Consider the following 16,900-nt stretch of genomic DNA (forward strand, 5'->3'; position numbering starts at 1 on the left):
CAGTTGTGAAATATGGTAGCCTACTGTTGTGGATAGGGGAAAAGATGAATTATGATCAAAATACATTTTCGACCCTTCTTTAGCAAGCTAAACATTTTATGACCATATATTTTGTCATATATTTTACATTACATGCTATAAATGTAAATATATGTCACACCTAACATCATATATTTTTGTTATATTTCAGAATATATTTCAAAATTATAAATATAAGTAAACAACAATGCAAATATATTTCAATGTATTTGGAATATATGCCTCATATATTTTTGACACTTTAAAATATATTTCAATATATCTTTTTTTTCTGTATGGGGTATGCTTATATTTTTGCTCAGTGCAATTATGGAGTCTTGTTCGGTGCAATTATGGAGTGCATATGGAATATGCCCAAACTTTCTTATTTGATTATAATGATAGCAGATACACTATGCATCATGAAAAGTTGAGCAAAAACATGTTAGAGAGACATGAAGATGAAAAGAGCTAGAAAGAACTTTGTGACCACAAAAAAAGTGAGGAAAAAAAGTAAAATGGACAATTGTGTGCTCTATAATAACTAATTAAAATAATTCAAATGGTTTTCTATTCAGAAAAAAAATGCATTTCAAATAAACCCTTTTCATAGTCTAGTGGCAAGGTATTTCTAGTGACAATAGTAGCCAAGAGAATTAAAAAGGTATTTTAAAACGTACCATTTTAAGTAAAAGATAAATAAGTTTGTGCATAAAACAGGCAACACTTAATTGTTGGTCAAAGTGTAGTTTTTGCTCACAACAAGACGATAACATTTAAATTACAGTCACATATAAACTGCGAATTTAGACTAGATGTCAATCATGCACGTCTCACTTAACGGGTTCACGAAAGTAGTTGAGTAGAATCTTTTTAATGAATCAATTGAGTTTGTTACAAAAAACAAAACAAAAAACTGAGAATTTGGGTTGAACCGAAAATGTAACTGGTGGTGCGAAAGTTACTGACAGGAATGTTGCAAATAAAACGTCCCTAATGTGTTTACGACTTTATTATATTTATTAGCCATAAATATGGCTTTATTGGAACGTCAGTGACCACGTGGAAAAGTAATACGTCACGATGTAAAAGGATGGTTGATCCAGTAGTAGCTTGAGGCGGAAACAAATGTATCTTTTAATAATGTAAAATATTCTTTGAATCGAGCTGTTCGAAAGAACCGATTCGCGGAATTGATTCAGACTTCCCATCACCAACAGAAAGCACAGGACAAAACAGCCCCCGGAAACAGCCCTTCGCAGAACATGATTGGTGAATTTTGAGAGTGACGTCATATAGGCGCGCTTTGTTTGGAACGTCAGCTCTTTGGCGGGATTCACGCTCAGGAAGAGACAAGCAGCGATTGTTTTAAAGTGTGAGTTTGTTATTCGTTGTCAGTTACGTGTAGTAAATATGTGTTTTTCGTAAAGACACATGAAAATATTGGCATGCACGTATTTTAACGTTAAATACGCTCGAGGACTTAGACTGCTGACAGACAACAGATTGTATTGCCTGCTGCTAACTATGAACTATGTTATCTAGTTAACGTAACTTAGCATGAATCAAGTTATAATTCATTATTTAAGTAAATTATTGTTGCAGTTTATGGCATGCGAGCTGAACTGTAATGTGGGTCTGTTTCTGTGTGTGTATATTAATCATCAACCTCTTTTCTCATTAAATTGCTATAACGTTAGGTCTATTAATATTTTCATATTGATCAGATCATAATGTTTTTAAAAGATGTCACATGAATTTGTGAACTTATTGTTAACACTCTGTGTCTAGATTTGCAATGCAGTTTTCAGGCAGAAGAAAGAAGATCGGCAGCTCTCAGAATGATCTGTATGATCACTGTCTTCAGTTCTATGGACAGCCTCCGCTGGACAACATCTCTCTCGCTGAGTTTGAAACCTTAGCAGTGGAGAGGTTGAAACGTGAGTCATCTGCATGTGACAGGTGTTTCTAAATGAGAATGATTTGAATATTTTACTAATATATTTATATGATTAATTAAGTGCTCAAGACTGTGGAAAATCTTGGTGTGAGCCATGTGAAAAATACAGAACTATACATGAAGAAACTGGAAACTGAATTATCAAGTCTGAACTTCCCACTCAGGACGGAATTGGTGAGGACACATTCTTCATATACACTTGTATTTATTTACCTACGGGGGTACAGTGATGCTGAGATTTTGTGATGCTATTTTTAATGTTTTTTGCATACATTTTATTTTGCAACACTACACCGGACATTCAGCGCTTGTGTGTGCCAGCCGAATTAATCGTTAATCATTTTGTTAAAAATAGTTTTCTTCTTTACAGGCATTACTTCTTTGATGTTAGAGTCTATAATGAAACTATCCCACACCCAATACAATGTTACATCTCCTCAAATTAAAAAGAGGGAATATATTTTCATTTCATTATGCTTTGGTCATTGGTCATAGAAAAATTATTAATTTTATGATGACTTTAATGACTCATTAATTTAAATGAGTGCACTCCATGTATTTTATATCTTTTGTTCCCCCTCAACAATCTCCTAATAACCCAGGGTGACCAAAAGTTTCAAGGAGGAACATCTGAATATGAGAAACGAAGAAAAGACCATATCTCCCATTTCATTCTACGCTTGGCTTATTGCCAGACGTAAGTATTCTTAATTTAGGAGGTACTGATACAGACAAACAAAAATTAAAATGGCCGATTTGTTTGACTCTAATCTGTCTTTGTTAGTGTGCTAAAATTAATGCTATGAATATGTGTATATGAAACATTAATCATCTTAAGGCAAGCTCACACTACAGGGCTGTAAGACTACGATGTGGTGCTCACACTACACAACAAGGTTTCTAGTCATCTGTCATCTTCGTGTCATAGCAGATCTCATATTTAACAAGCGAAGCCGACCGCAAGAGGCACCGATTTGGCCAAGTATAGGTCTCTGCAGGACATTAATGGGAGTTACCAGATCGGTGCGCAAAGCCAAAACAGAGGGCCATTTTCAACCTCGTTACCTGATTTCCTCACGTCACGGTTACAGTTGTTTAGGGATGGGGTCAGGTAAAGGGCATCATTTTCATTGCATGATATAGAAACACCCACACATTTCCCACACGCGATCCAAGGGTTTTGTCGCAGGCCATAGAAATCTGTGTGCGGCAGCAAAATCAGTCCAAAAGTTGTGTAGTGTGAGTTTGCCTTTAGTTAAAGCCAAACATAATAGCTTCAACTATCCTGGGGTTTGCTCCCAAGCCCTATTCATTTAAAATGTATATATTGAAGATCATGTATAGGCAAATTTTTTCATTAACATTAGCAGTGTTAATTAAGGTATAAATTAAGCCTTAGACTTTTATTTCATTCTAGGGAGGACCTCAGGCGATGGTTCATCCAACAGGAAATGGATCTTTTCCGTTACCGGTTCAATGACCTTTCTTCAAAGCACAAGACTGACTTTTTGCATAAAAATAATTTGAAGTATGAGACGGTGAGGCGATTTTACATATTAATCTCACTGTTGAAACCTCACCAATGCCTTTTCCTTGACTTGGATGTTATTAGAAAATAAAAAAATCTGTTCATTTAAAGGGTTAGTTCACCCAAAAAACAAAAACAAAGTCAATTGCAATTAAAAGCCTAAATCTGTTTATCATATAAAGTGATCGTGTCTCTTCAGACAATTTGAACTAAACCGCTCAATTCATATGGATTAGTTTTTATGATCTCTCTATGAACTTTTTGAAATGACAAAGTGGTAGTTGTGTGGACTGTCAATGGAGGGACAGAAATTTTTCAGATTTCATTAAAATATCTTCATTTGTGTTTTGAAAATGAACGAAATGGGTTTGGAATGACATGAGGGTGAGTAATTGATGAGTAAGTGATTCATATTTGGGTGAACTAACCTTTTAATTTAGATTACAAAACTATAAACCTGAAAAGTAATTGCAATAAGTAACTTTATCTATTTTTAATCTTTTTTTTTTTTTTTAAACCATTGTTCAAATTGTGTATTTTTACAGACACAATATATAGTTATTTCTCTGTGGTGTTTTCTGTCCTAATCAGATTCAGAACTCTTGTGATTCTCAACATACTCTACTGACAGATCACTTCCATCTGTCTTGTAACTGAAACATGGGAATTGTTTAGTACATGCCCCTGCTAAAACCTTGATTTAACTTTCTAATTTGAAAGATCCCATCATGATCATTAATGTTTTAGACATGTACAGGGCCCAGTGGAAGTTAAACGTGTTTTCACACACAGTCCTGTAGGGGGCAGTTGTTCTACACTTAAAACATTGCTCATCTTTCTGTTCCACTCTCTTAACAATCCTAATATGATTTCAGAGCGGTGCCTAAATGCTTATTTTCTAGCTGTAAATAAATGCTAATGCTATTATGTCACTGAATAAATGCTAAATTATATGTTTTGTCATAAACTTTTTACATAATTCAATTATCTGTTTTTCTTTCAAGTTGCTTTCTGAATTGTGGTGATAAATGCTTTTTTCTTTGTTGAATGTTGTCCTTGCTTTATCTCTCTTAGTTTCTTGAAACTAAATGTCTGTCAGCTGTGCTATTTTTATTATTTTTTTCCCTTTCACTTAACAGGTTAGTTTAGAGGAAAAGAAAATCTTAAAAGACAAACTCATCAACTCCAGTTATGGATTAAGTGGAATCACAGTGGAAGAACATGATTTCTACAAAGTAAGATAATTATAACTTTCTAATTATAAAAGTGGTACAGAGTTATGAAAAGCCATTTCATGCCAAGTCTCTGAAACTTTGTGAAAGACGACATGCTGAAAGACCCACTTCAAATCATTAAAGTTTATAATGCATGTTCTATGGGTTATAAGTGTTTAAACTAAAATTCTATTAACCTTATTCATTGACCTGCCTGTGAATCTTTTGAAGTAAGCATAAGCTGTAACACTTCAATATTATGCATGTGCAATAGATTTAAAATATCTGTTATTAACAAAGTATTTAACTTATTATTTTTCTGTGTCAAAGGTCCCATTTCAGGATGCCCTGGATTTAGTGCGCTCAAGGAAAGTCTACTTGCTGGCTGGCAATGCCTATATTCCCCACAACGAAATTGTCACGATTGTTCTGAATGACTTCCGCACAAGACTGTCCAAAGCCCTTGCGGTAAGTAACTTGGTTATTTTGAGTCCAATGTTATCGATGCTTCTCAAATGGTGCAATGACACACTGAGGAAATAAATAATGTATATAGTCACAAAATTGAGACCTTTTCCACAACAATCAGTGATCACTAGAGATTCATTTGTACGTGACAGTTTGTCTAAGCTGACCGAGATGGGTGTTGTAAACAGGGCCTTTACATGTTACTTTAACCCTTCATCCACTCCACGCATCCTGTAACAAATATTTCTCTTGCGGGTCAAAATAGCCCGAAGGCCTAAAATGATACTTTTTTCTTTTCTTTTTTTAGTCCAGAAAGCTTACATCATTCCATTTTTATAATATTTTTTCTACTTGTTAATTTATGTACCTTTTTTAATTTTGAGATTTATCAATAAATAATATAATTTAAGAACATTCTTCACCTTCAACTTAAATTCAAAATAACTTGCAATACATGCAGTAACCAGCTCAAATCAACTCAAAATATCTCACATTGGGTCAATTTGGGTGTCTCTGCCGACCTCTTGTGGAAAAAAATAATAGAACATTTTTCATAACTCTTGCCACTAATGGCCCTCTAGCTCTATATGAAGAGCAAATGAGCTGTTCTGCTGGGTCCTAAAGTCAGTTCTTGAGGTTTTCTCTTCAGTATGCATTCAAATACACATGTAGATATTATAAAATCTTTTTTGGGAAAGTTTTAGCAGTTTTAGTTTTAATTGAGCATTTTTTTAAATTATTATTATTCATTTATTTTGTATTCATGGTTCAAGTGCGACAAATGTCCTAAGGTCTTGGACCACTCTGATTTTTTAAAAGATAAAATAAAATGAGTTTTGGGTCAAAATGACCCAAAGGAAGGCATTATCGTGAGGGATGCTACTTTATACCAGATTGGGAACAGTTTGAGATTCACTCAGAATTCACTGATGTATACAACCCCACATTTAGTGTTCCTTTACTAAAATTCAAAGGTTTCCTATTTTTGAAGGGTTCATGGGGAGTTATTGTAAGCTACAGAAATAAAGCTTGTAGCTCACAGTTAGAGTTGATGGGGGAGCTGCATTAAGGTGTTCTTGGATGACAAGAAAGGTAACGCGATGGAGAGGTTATAGCAGTCATGAGATTGCTTTTTTTTTTTTTTTTTAAGGTGTAGAAGAGTGGGTGTCAGAGATGATATTTTGGAGAGGCTTAGCGTAAAGTGCTTGATGGCACACACTGAGAAGTCATGGGTCATTTCCACCCTCAGACGGAGATTAAAAGGCAGCTAGGAGACGGAGGAGGTCACGGGGAGGGTTATTGGTCAGGAAATCAAAAGCAGCTTTTCTGTTAGCTCCTGCCAAGATTGCTGTACCCACCGTGGAGGCGACTCGATTTCATTTTTTTCCTTAACCCTGCCAAATGGCAGCAAAATGTGCTTCCCTGCGATATGCTATTATCCTTTGAAAAACAAGGCTTGTGTTTATATTCCTGCCATTGAGTTTCTCCCCTTGCATCATATTTATAACACATGTAAATGTAATGTGTGTCAGGAGATTCCCAGTAGACCGCACATTGAGGTCTTTTCGTGCTTGATGTGGAACGTGAGGGTTGCTGCTTACTTGTTGTCTTTTGTTCAGCAGCACAAGCACAAACATTAAAAAATACACAAGATCATACAGGCTTAATCTTTTGAAAAGGAAAAGAGTTAGGCACTGCACTGAATATGCTACATTTGTATGTATGGAGTCAGTAAGATATTTTATTCAGCAAGAATGCATTAAATTAACCAAATGTGACAGCGATATCAAAAGACCAAATTCAGTATAAGGCACTTTAAGTGTTTTTCACGTCGAATGTTTTAGAATGTCCTGCTGTGTTTGTGATTTTAATACTGCACCAGGTGTTGTATATGGATCACAAGTACAAAAATGTGCATATCGTTCACACACTTTTGTTGTTCTTTTGAGATGTGCTGCAGTTCTCTGGATGCTTTGCCCTCTAGGTCTCTGCGCGGGCCAATCACGTGACTGAAAACTATGAATTTGAGTGGTTTCTGAAGGAACGTGACACCTAAATCTGGAGTTACGGCTGCTGAAAATTCAGCTTTGCTGTCACAGGATTTTAAAATAGAAAACAGTTATTTTAAGTTGTAATAATATTTCACAATATTACTACTTTACTGTATTTTTGATCAAATAAATCTAAGCCTTGTTGAGCATAAGAGAGAGAAAAATATTTCAGTTTGTTTACTTTGGGAAGGTAAAGCAGTTTAAAGCTCTACTGCACTCTGTTTTTCCATAAAGGTTTTGATGAGCATGAGTTCACCCATTATCTCATTGAGGTTATGTATAAAATAACACTCTAAATATGAAGCGCAGCTTAAATATTTCATCCGTTGTGCAGAACAGTGTGATGGCTGTTAAGGTAATATCCGCCTGTTTGTCATCTTCACTCCATTAATATCTGAGATTCGAATGAGAGTCTCTGTGATGGTAAACAATGCAGCAGCATATTTAATTGCTGCTATAACTGGAGAAATTAAAATGTGCACAGGATATTGGGAACAATAATAAATCGGGCAGCTTTGTGAACTTGAATTACTTAACAACATTAGTCTGCCCAGCTTGGGTTTAATTGGGCATTTTAATTGAAACCGGGGAGCGGTTGTGTTCGGTTGATCACTGGTAAGTGGAGAAGAGACAGGCTTTGTGCATTTAGTTCTGGCATGTAGTTTGCATAAATTGTTCTTGCACTTCTGGGATTGAACACACTGTGTTAGTTGAAAATTGTTTTATAGCAACTGTGCTGTACTGTTTCTGAGTTTTGTGTCACACCTGAATGTTGGATATTATGATTGTCATAGATGGATGATGCAAAATTAAGAGGCTTTTCTCAGCATGGTAAATTATCTTTCAGCTTGGCAGATTTGTATTTTTTTTGTCATCTACATGCCATCTCGTCAATGCTGGCCATCAGAGTGAGTCTGGACAGCTGGTGGGATGGGTTTTATTTCGGCAGAATGTTCTCCGAGAAAAATCATTTGAATTATTATTCGGTAAGCTCTTGTCCGACCGAAGCAGTGAACAGACACAGCAAGTAAACAATCTCTCTCTTGCCAGTACACTGAAGCTCTATAAGCTTGCGCATTAATCCATCCTGGCTAATGAAAACATATGCTGCCTGCACATTTCCTTTTTGATGGCGTTTGGGATGGCCACGCTGGAAGAAAATGAAATGTGTCAATCTTCATATTCTTGCTGACTCCATAAATCGGGCCTGGAACGAGTCTTTTATGACACTCGAAATCATTTCCAGAGAGACTCTCTGAAATCAATTGCCTGGTTGAAAGTCCTTTACCGGGCATCACCTAGTGTAGCTCTGAAGGACCATTTAAGTAGAGCTGCCATTGACCAGCAATTGTTACAGGTGAATATTTGCAAAAGTGAGAAAATGCATTAATTTCCTCTTTTTTTTCTTCTTTACTTTATGTGAGGTAAAAGATGACTGGACTTGATCAGGTTTTTCTAACTTTGACTCTAAACCATTTTTATACTTTTTATGATGTGTTTTATGTTGTTTTGCACATATTGGCAAGATAATGTTATTTAGCAGGCTAACATACAGTAGATGAGGTTCTGTCAAAATAGAAAAACAAAACAACTTATGATAATCTTGGAAAACATCAGTAAAATTGTTGAAAACTAGTACAAGCCATAAATGTATGTAGTTACATTTTAAGAGGGTACTATGCATGTAATGTCACCGTCGGCTGGAGTGACTGCGGTTATGCCCACTGAGTGGCAAAAGAGACTGAGTGGCAGCATTAATTTTCAACGTAAATGCTGCGAAAAACACAAAATGCATCTAAAAGGGGAAAAAGCTTTGAGATTGACTGTACATATAGATTTGACTAAAAATCGGAGGTATATTTTTACAGACTGCCGAAAGCTACAGAAAAGAGAAGCAAATGTATCACTGCAAATAACTGGCAGCAGTTTTGGGGTAAAATCATACCCTATATATTGTATTGTTATATATTGCATTGACAACTCATCAATTAAATATTTACCATCTTATATTCTGCATAATTGGATGTTTTTAATAAGGATAAGTTTTAGGGCTGGATGATATATACAGTATATAACACTGATATAGGTAATCACCTGGATTTAGACCTACCTATATTGTATTTATATGAAGCATTCACGGGGCAAATTTGCAATATGGATTTCCCTGGCGTTGAAATCAGGCACACACAAATGTCAGGAAACACGATTTCTGGCTGCATGTCAATATCCATGGATCACTGGATCTTTGGTAAGTTGTAAGGAACACTATATTGAGTCAAACCTTTAGTTTAAACTGATAATTTTACTCGAGTTTGTTTTACTCAAATTTTCACAGTTTTCCTTATTAAATCCAGTCATGCAGCAGGCCCTTTTGCCACTCAGTTCGGCTGAAGGGGCGCGTTCCGGTGGGAAAGTGACGTCAATGCATACCCTCTATATCTTAAATGTCCAGCTTGTAGTAGTTTTTTTTTTTTTTTTTTTTGCAGTGGGTGCAGTTTCTCTTTCTCCTGATCATTATCCTTTCTCTCTATTCTGTATCTAATACATCTAAAAGGCCTATAAATAGCTCTGTAAATGAATTTGTTCTGTGTCTCGATGGTAGACATTGCAATTTTAGTGTTTGTTCCTCATGTTTCATTGACTTATTAAAAAAACTGCTGAAACTTGGTTTTGTCTGAAAGTTTCAAAGGTTCCCCTGGCGGTTAAGCGGCAACTTGCCAATTACGGCAAAAGCCATGGGTCATGTTCGATTTTCAAAAAAGCGATCACCAGCCTGCAAAACGTGGTGAAATACAAAGGTAGTCATGTAGAGTTAATTGTGTCCATGACGAACAAACAGAACGTCTGGCATGGGAATCCGTTTTTAATCAAAGCTGAGCTTCGGCTTATGGTCCGACATTTAAAGCGCTATTTCCATCAAAGTCAATGTAATTCCCTCTCGTTGTTCAAAAGCCATCATGGATGAAGCGGCTCGCTTGGCAAATTTTCAACACTTTGAAAATAAGACCTCTAATATAATGAGACTGTCCATTGACATAAATTATTATTAGCCTGAGCCTTATAAAGCATGTTAAAGACTTCCCCATCTCACTAATTCTTTTTCTGTCATATTGGTAATGAGGTTTGGTTTAAAGCTTTTTGACTTTCTCGCTTTTCATATGATTTCTTTTTTGTGTGTTTTTCAAGGCTTTTTTTTTTTTTTTTTTTTTTTTTTGCTGGTCAGGCCAGTAGTTCAGATTTTTACCAACATTTTACCAACAATTAGTGAATAGGTGCAATTAAACAAATGTAAATGAATGAAAGTAACGAACCACACTTTTTCTGGCAAATGATTTCATACTGTGCAGCACTTTTAACTTGTAACTTTTAACCCTCTAGCTGACCCTCTTCTTTCAACAAAACCTCACTTACATTAGCCAGTTAACATTATCTTGGTGATATTTAAATCGCCATGGTTTTCAACAACAATGCTTACTTTATCACAGGAAACCAAATGTTTAAACTTGTATGACATAAAACACGCATAGCCTATATTCTATCCTATATTCCTATATTATATATAGACTACGATGTAGTCACATTAGTCAAAGTTCCATCAACGTGCCTGAAGATCTCTTACAATAGCCATTGGCCGTCCATATTGTTGAGTTTTGCTTCTTTAAAAAGTTTAAAATTTGGTGCTTGTACTCCAGAAAATGTTAAAATATTTGGTAATTAGTTAGTTAAGTTCTATGGATGTTTTCTAGATTTAATCACTAGCCAAGTTAGCTGAAATGGGCATGTCAGTGTTCCTTTTCTCATTAAACAGAGCTAGTTTTAATTATGAATCTAAAAATATCATAAGTTTTCTCTGCGGTCTGATCTTGTGTGTTTACCTTGTTTTGCAGGTTTTTGAAACTAAACTTTTTACAATTCATTAGTTTTAGACTGAAACAACAGGCTGTCTTTCACTGAAACAGTGAGAATTTTCACATCTTAAAAATAGATACTGGCAATTTGGGGCATGCAAAAATCTTTCATAGTTAGAAGTGTTTGCGAGAGGGAAACTGACACAAGTGTTTTAGTTATTTCAAAGTTAATATTGTGGATTCATCCGAGAGTTATTACTTTAATTAATTTGGCACGGTTAATGCATTTTTAATTAACTCTGTTTAAATAATTTGGAAAGAAATCAAATAAGTTATAAAACATCTTTTTTTGTCTTCATAAAACAAAGAGAAACTATACACAAACCGAAGACTGCTGGATGAATTCAGTTCTGTCATCTAGGGATGACAGAAAAGGATTAACTTTTTTCCCCTCATTCAGTCTCTCAGGCTCTCATGCGGGTTGCTGTTTGCTGATATACACTACTGTTCAAAAGTTTGGGGTCAGTAAGAAAAAAAAAAAAATAATAATACTTTGATTCAGCAAGAATGCATTACATTGATTGAAAGTGACTGTAAAAACATTTTTACAGAAAGTCTGTTTCAAATAAATGCTATTCTTTTGCCACAAGTATATTACAATATAAAACGTTGTTATATTGTAATTGTTATGTTAAACTGTAATACTAGTTTTGCAATATATTAATATTTTTCCTGCCTTCAAAATATTTTGGCGGCCACCAAAATTAATCTTTGTTCAGCCAAAGATTTATTTAATCACTTAATGTGACGAGACCTGCCACTCTGAAGTACAGGGACCCGCTAATAACCAGCTGCTTTAAAATGCTCCCTTGAATATTTGTGTGAGCAATCTGTGAAAAGTGTCAATGGTTTCTATTTGCAACGTGTCTTTGCGGTGTTGAGCTTTGTAGCCAATCACAGACATTTTGTTGAACGTGTGAATGCAGTAGCCAATCAGATGTTTAATTAGTCAGAATCTGCTCAACACTGCTTTTTGTTTTTGTTCAGCGCGAGTTCTGCATGCTCGCGATCCCTTTCATTATAACCAACAAAGTTTAAACTATGTAAGAGATTCAACCTCGCGTTGAATTTGACAGCTTCAATGATCATAATGGCAGCGATTCTGTATAAAATATATATTTTTCATGCTTCCGAGTTCTGACTTCACATTGCAAAGTTTCTGGATTGGCAAACGTATTTAAATGCGCAGTTGAACCCGATTGGCAGTGATAACCATAGAAATGGATACTGTATGCTATTGGGTATCGTTTTTCTTTTTCTTTTGATACCTGTGCCAAATCGATACTTTTAAAACGGTACCGGTGCCTGAACCGATACTTAAAAAAAAAAAAAAAGAGAGAGAGAGCCTCAAAACAATGGTGAAATGACAGTAATGGGCTCGCAGTTCACATGGGTAGAGTACTTATACTGTGTGTGTGGATGACAGTGTTTGTCCACCACCACCAAAGACCATTTTTGACCCAGGAAAAACCCTGACTTAGTACAATACTCTCGCATTGTGACTACAATATTCTTTCATAGACTTTTCTTCTGAGAGCCTTAACACGCCGCATACAGAGGTGTGTTTGTTGTATTAGCCATAAATGTGACCTTTTCTGTTAATATATCACCTAACATGATTTGCATTTACATTAGATTAAATTAAAACAGATCATTTATCACACAGTTTGTCAGACAGATTTTCAGCCTGCTTTCTCTTTCGACTATCAACCAAAAATGTCATTGTTAATTTCTGTTGGTTAAAATTGCAGTGCAACTATTGTATTTACTAATTGAATTACTTATATTACTATTATTAATTGTATTTACTGTAACACAATAATGTTATTCCTTCAATACCTTTGACACAAGTGATACGAATGTAAATGGCCTCCTAAGATACTCACTTTTTAGCAGTTTTTCCACACCGAGTGACTCTAGGTTCTTCTGTTTAAGTTTGTGAAGTGTTTCTTTTATCACCAAGTTGCAATATAATACCTTGTCGCTAGGCATCACAAAACTAAAGCCTTTATGTAGAGGCTTGACCTAAAACCAAAGCTTGACCTAATTGAGTGTCACCAAGGTAGAGTAGAAAAACACAGGCACTTTTACTCTGCCTACCAACAATTCAATTGAAGCTGTCAATCTAGAGGCTAATTTTAGTCATTTGGCTGTAGCTGGCGTGTCTGGCTAGGGCTGTGGAGGTGCGGATGGATGGATGGACACATGCTGAAAACATGGCAGTGTCGAACTTTCAATCATGCTGAGTCCTTCCGTAACAGAAAGGCCATCTCGAACAGTTTGAAGGTTTGTTTTTCCCCTTGTCCTCTCGGGTGATTAATGAGCAAGCATGGCTGTTGTGTGTCCAGACGAAGGGCTGATGCATTCCTCGCTTCATTATCTGATCAATGCGGAAGAGACTCTGATAACAACTAGAGTCAATAAAGCTTTGGGGATTGGCTCTGATTTACCTTTTTTGTGTGTGTGTGTTTGTGTGTGTGTTTTTTTTTTTACGGTTCACACCAGTGAGTATCTGTTTCGCTCTGAATAGACCAATATTTCACTGTATTAAGGCAAGTATTTGAAATGAAATGCAATGAAATAATTCCCTCATGGAAATTAATCAGCTGGCTTGTAAATTAACTTAAATTATATATGCAGCCATGTGATAATGCTGCCTGCTAGTGCATTAAGCAGTAAATTATAACAAGACTGTTAATGGATGGATAAATGCATTTTAATGATTTTGAAAGGATCCAACTTAAGTGTAAATCAGCATCAATTGTGTAAATCTATGTGTATCCATGTACACACAAAAGACATTGCTGGACTATACATGGAGTGCAGAGCGTGTTTGTATGTTACTTATAACGTTAAGTACTGTGGTCAAAGCCCTGTCAGGGCTTCAGATACGAGAGTGAACACAATGATGCCACCAAGTTCTACAGAAGGTCAGGTGTGTAACTAATAATATAGTAATAATCTTATCAGGCACGGAGTGCACAGCTCTTCCTAGCGGTTATACATATTATTATTATTATTATTATTATTATTATTATTGCGCATATATATTAAGCACACCGTTAGATGAACCACATGACTTCTCTTCCACTTTGTCTCTATACTTCACATACAGTACACATGGAAAATGCATGGTACATTGCATGACTGATAATTAAATGAACTAATCACAAAGATTGAATTTGTATTTAAAGCAGCGCATCAGTTTATGCTATGCTTTAAACATTGTCTTTATCTCATGTCACAGAGAGTGCGCATACTCTTTCTTACATGACGTGGCTTGTATGACAGATAAACAGTCCCTGATTATGTACAAACAATTTGTTGAAACCATGGTTGGCTGGTTCCATGACAGTTCCCTAAAGTTGAATACAAGAAAAACCAAAGAGTTGTGTTGTGCTCTTTTTCTCTTTCTGAACCACTTAGGTTGGGGAACAGGAAGTGGAACAGGTTGAATCCTTTACATATTTAGGTACTGTTATTGACAGCCGACTGTCCTTTGCACAACATGTGAACTGTGTCTGCAAGAAGGCTCATCAGCATTTATTTCTTCTGAGACAGTTGAAAGGATTTAATGTTAGACAGGACATTTTGACAACAGTGTATCAGTCACTTGTGGAATCAGTCATAACATTTAACATTGTTTCTTGGTATAGCTTGCTTTCAGCTGAAAATAGGAAAAAATTATCAAGAATTATTAAGCAGGCATCTAAGATTACTGGGGTCTCGCAGCTTCACCTCTCAAACCTTTAAAGAGGAAAGCAGCTTCTATTATTACAGACTCCACACACCCTCTTTATGATTATTTTCATCTACTTCCATCAGGCTTATAGGAATTCGTTTGTGCCCAAAGCAGTTACTATTTTAAACAAGGTCAAGTGAATGTGTGTGTGTGGGTTGCAGAATTGTGCACAATTGTTGTTTCCATACAAAATGTTTAGATGTCTGTTTTAATGAATTGTATGTTTACTTTTGCTGTTGAATTGTATGTGTTGTTGATTTGTATTGAATAAGAGCTTTTTAACCTAAGAAAAATTTCTATCACCAGTGATAGACAATAAAGTTTTTCTAAATTCTAAATTACCTCGAGAGAAAAAGTGAATCTGCGTAGGGCTATCTACCATGTACAGAACAGATAATAGTTGTAAAATAAAAGTTTAGGTGCTAGTTTTATACATTGTTCTTTTTTTTTTTTTTTGATTAACGAAAAACATTTTGAAGGATCTGTTTTTAAAAGTAAATAACATTTTTGTGAGAGCTAAGTTTTTATACAGCTAAGAATAAACAATCCTGAATGAAAAAAGTATACTTTATTGTACAGGGTGGGCCATTTATATGGATACACCGTAATAACATGGGAATGGTTGGTGATATTACAGTTTTTCTCGATTGTTTACACACATTTTCTGGTACTTGAGACACAATGACCACAACATGTAACTCATTCACCAACCCCCTGAACCAATTCTGCTAAACTACACACAATTCTCTGCTTTTGGCACAATTTTCATGCAGAAAATCTCTTGTTTTCACAAGGAACACACTGCCATTCAAATATGCACACTGACTCATCACATGGGCAAACACCCGTCACACAGTTTTACAATTAGCAATCAGAGCTTTAGCATAAAAGGGCAACAGGTCAGCTCTACAATGGAGCAATGGATGCCAACATTGGATTTTTTTTTTTATTACTGTAACTGTATACAGTAAATTCTTCTGTTGTTTTGTATGTAGACCACTGTATGTCCTGCTTTGTGTTGGTTGGGATGTACACTGTGTATATTGTTTTTGTGGGAAAAATAAAATATATTTGTTACCGTGTATTTGTGTGTTCTGAGTATAAAAACAATATTCTCAGATATTTTACAACACATGTATGTATGTACTGTCTGTAGAAAGTGTAACACTGAACAAAAAAAGGCCTAAATCATTATGATGAATGGAGAAGTGTTTTCCATTCATCATAGTGTTTTACACTGAGCACATCAGTGTTCAACTGGTTCTTATAAATGTCTATTCATATGATGGTTTGTGTGTGTCATTTGAAAACAAAATACCATTTTGAGAAGAAATAACATTGTTTTGAATGTAAAGTTTCATTTTGCAGGAGAATTGAGGGGTTTTGCCCATTGTGTGTGTGTTTTTGGATTTGTGTGTAGAGTTCTGAGAATATGAGGCATGCTTTCAGAAAATGTGTGTAAACAATCGAGAAAAACTGTAAAGTCCTGTTTGTGGCACATTAGTATATGTCATGGTCACCACCCATCTTGAGGAGTTTGCCCCCTCACATATACTAATGTGCCACAAACAGGACTTTAATATCACCAACCATTCCCATGTTATTACGGTGTATCCATATAAATGGCCCACCCTGTACTTTAAAGGGGTCATATAATGGTACATGCACTTTTACAAGTTGATTGTACTGAAATGTGTGTTGGCAGTGCCTGTACACAACCATCATAAAATGATAAAAATCCATCCAGTGTTTTTTTTTTTAATCTTCTTATATGTTTTCCCTTTCATCTCAAATCAAGCCGTTTGATTTTGTGACGTCACAAAATCGACGCCCCTCCCACGATTGTTGATTGACAGCAGCGTTTCAACACAGACCCGCCCTCGCTCGTGAGCGAGCTGTCAATCATAGTCCGCGCGGACCGGCGCGGTCATTGTTGATACGCTGGAGCACTGTCTATGAGCAGAATGACGTCTAAGCGATTGTGGTGTTCTGTTCTTGGGTGTAATAAGGA

At 35.7% G+C, this 16,900-nt stretch overlaps 1 protein-coding gene across 2 annotated transcripts in view; it reads left to right on the forward strand.

The window, feature by feature from the left end:
* Positions 1-1,276: 1,276 nt before the first annotated feature.
* prim2 (DNA primase subunit 2) overlaps positions 1,277-16,900 on the forward strand; it is a 66,129-nt gene continuing 50,505 nt past the window's right edge. Inside the window, exons 1-7 of one of the 2 annotated variants that reach the window (XM_081350694.1) lie at positions 1,277-1,393; positions 1,810-1,958; positions 2,040-2,152; positions 2,581-2,675; positions 3,396-3,516; positions 4,646-4,741; positions 5,051-5,188. In XM_081350694.1, the coding sequence (XP_081206820.1) occupies positions 1,817-1,958; positions 2,040-2,152; positions 2,581-2,675; positions 3,396-3,516; positions 4,646-4,741; positions 5,051-5,188 (705 nt within the window). In that variant the 5' untranslated portion in view covers positions 1,277-1,393; positions 1,810-1,816. Of the gene's footprint in view, positions 1,394-1,418; positions 1,527-1,809; positions 1,959-2,039; positions 2,153-2,580; positions 2,676-3,395; positions 3,517-4,645; positions 4,742-5,050; positions 5,189-16,900 lie in introns of those variants that run through there. The other variant, XM_081350693.1, reaches the window with a different exon arrangement.

This window comes from Scardinius erythrophthalmus (genome assembly GCF_964197995.2).
Source record: "Scardinius erythrophthalmus genome assembly, chromosome: 21".
In the NCBI taxonomy this organism is placed as follows: Eukaryota; Metazoa; Chordata; class Actinopteri; order Cypriniformes; family Leuciscidae; genus Scardinius; species Scardinius erythrophthalmus.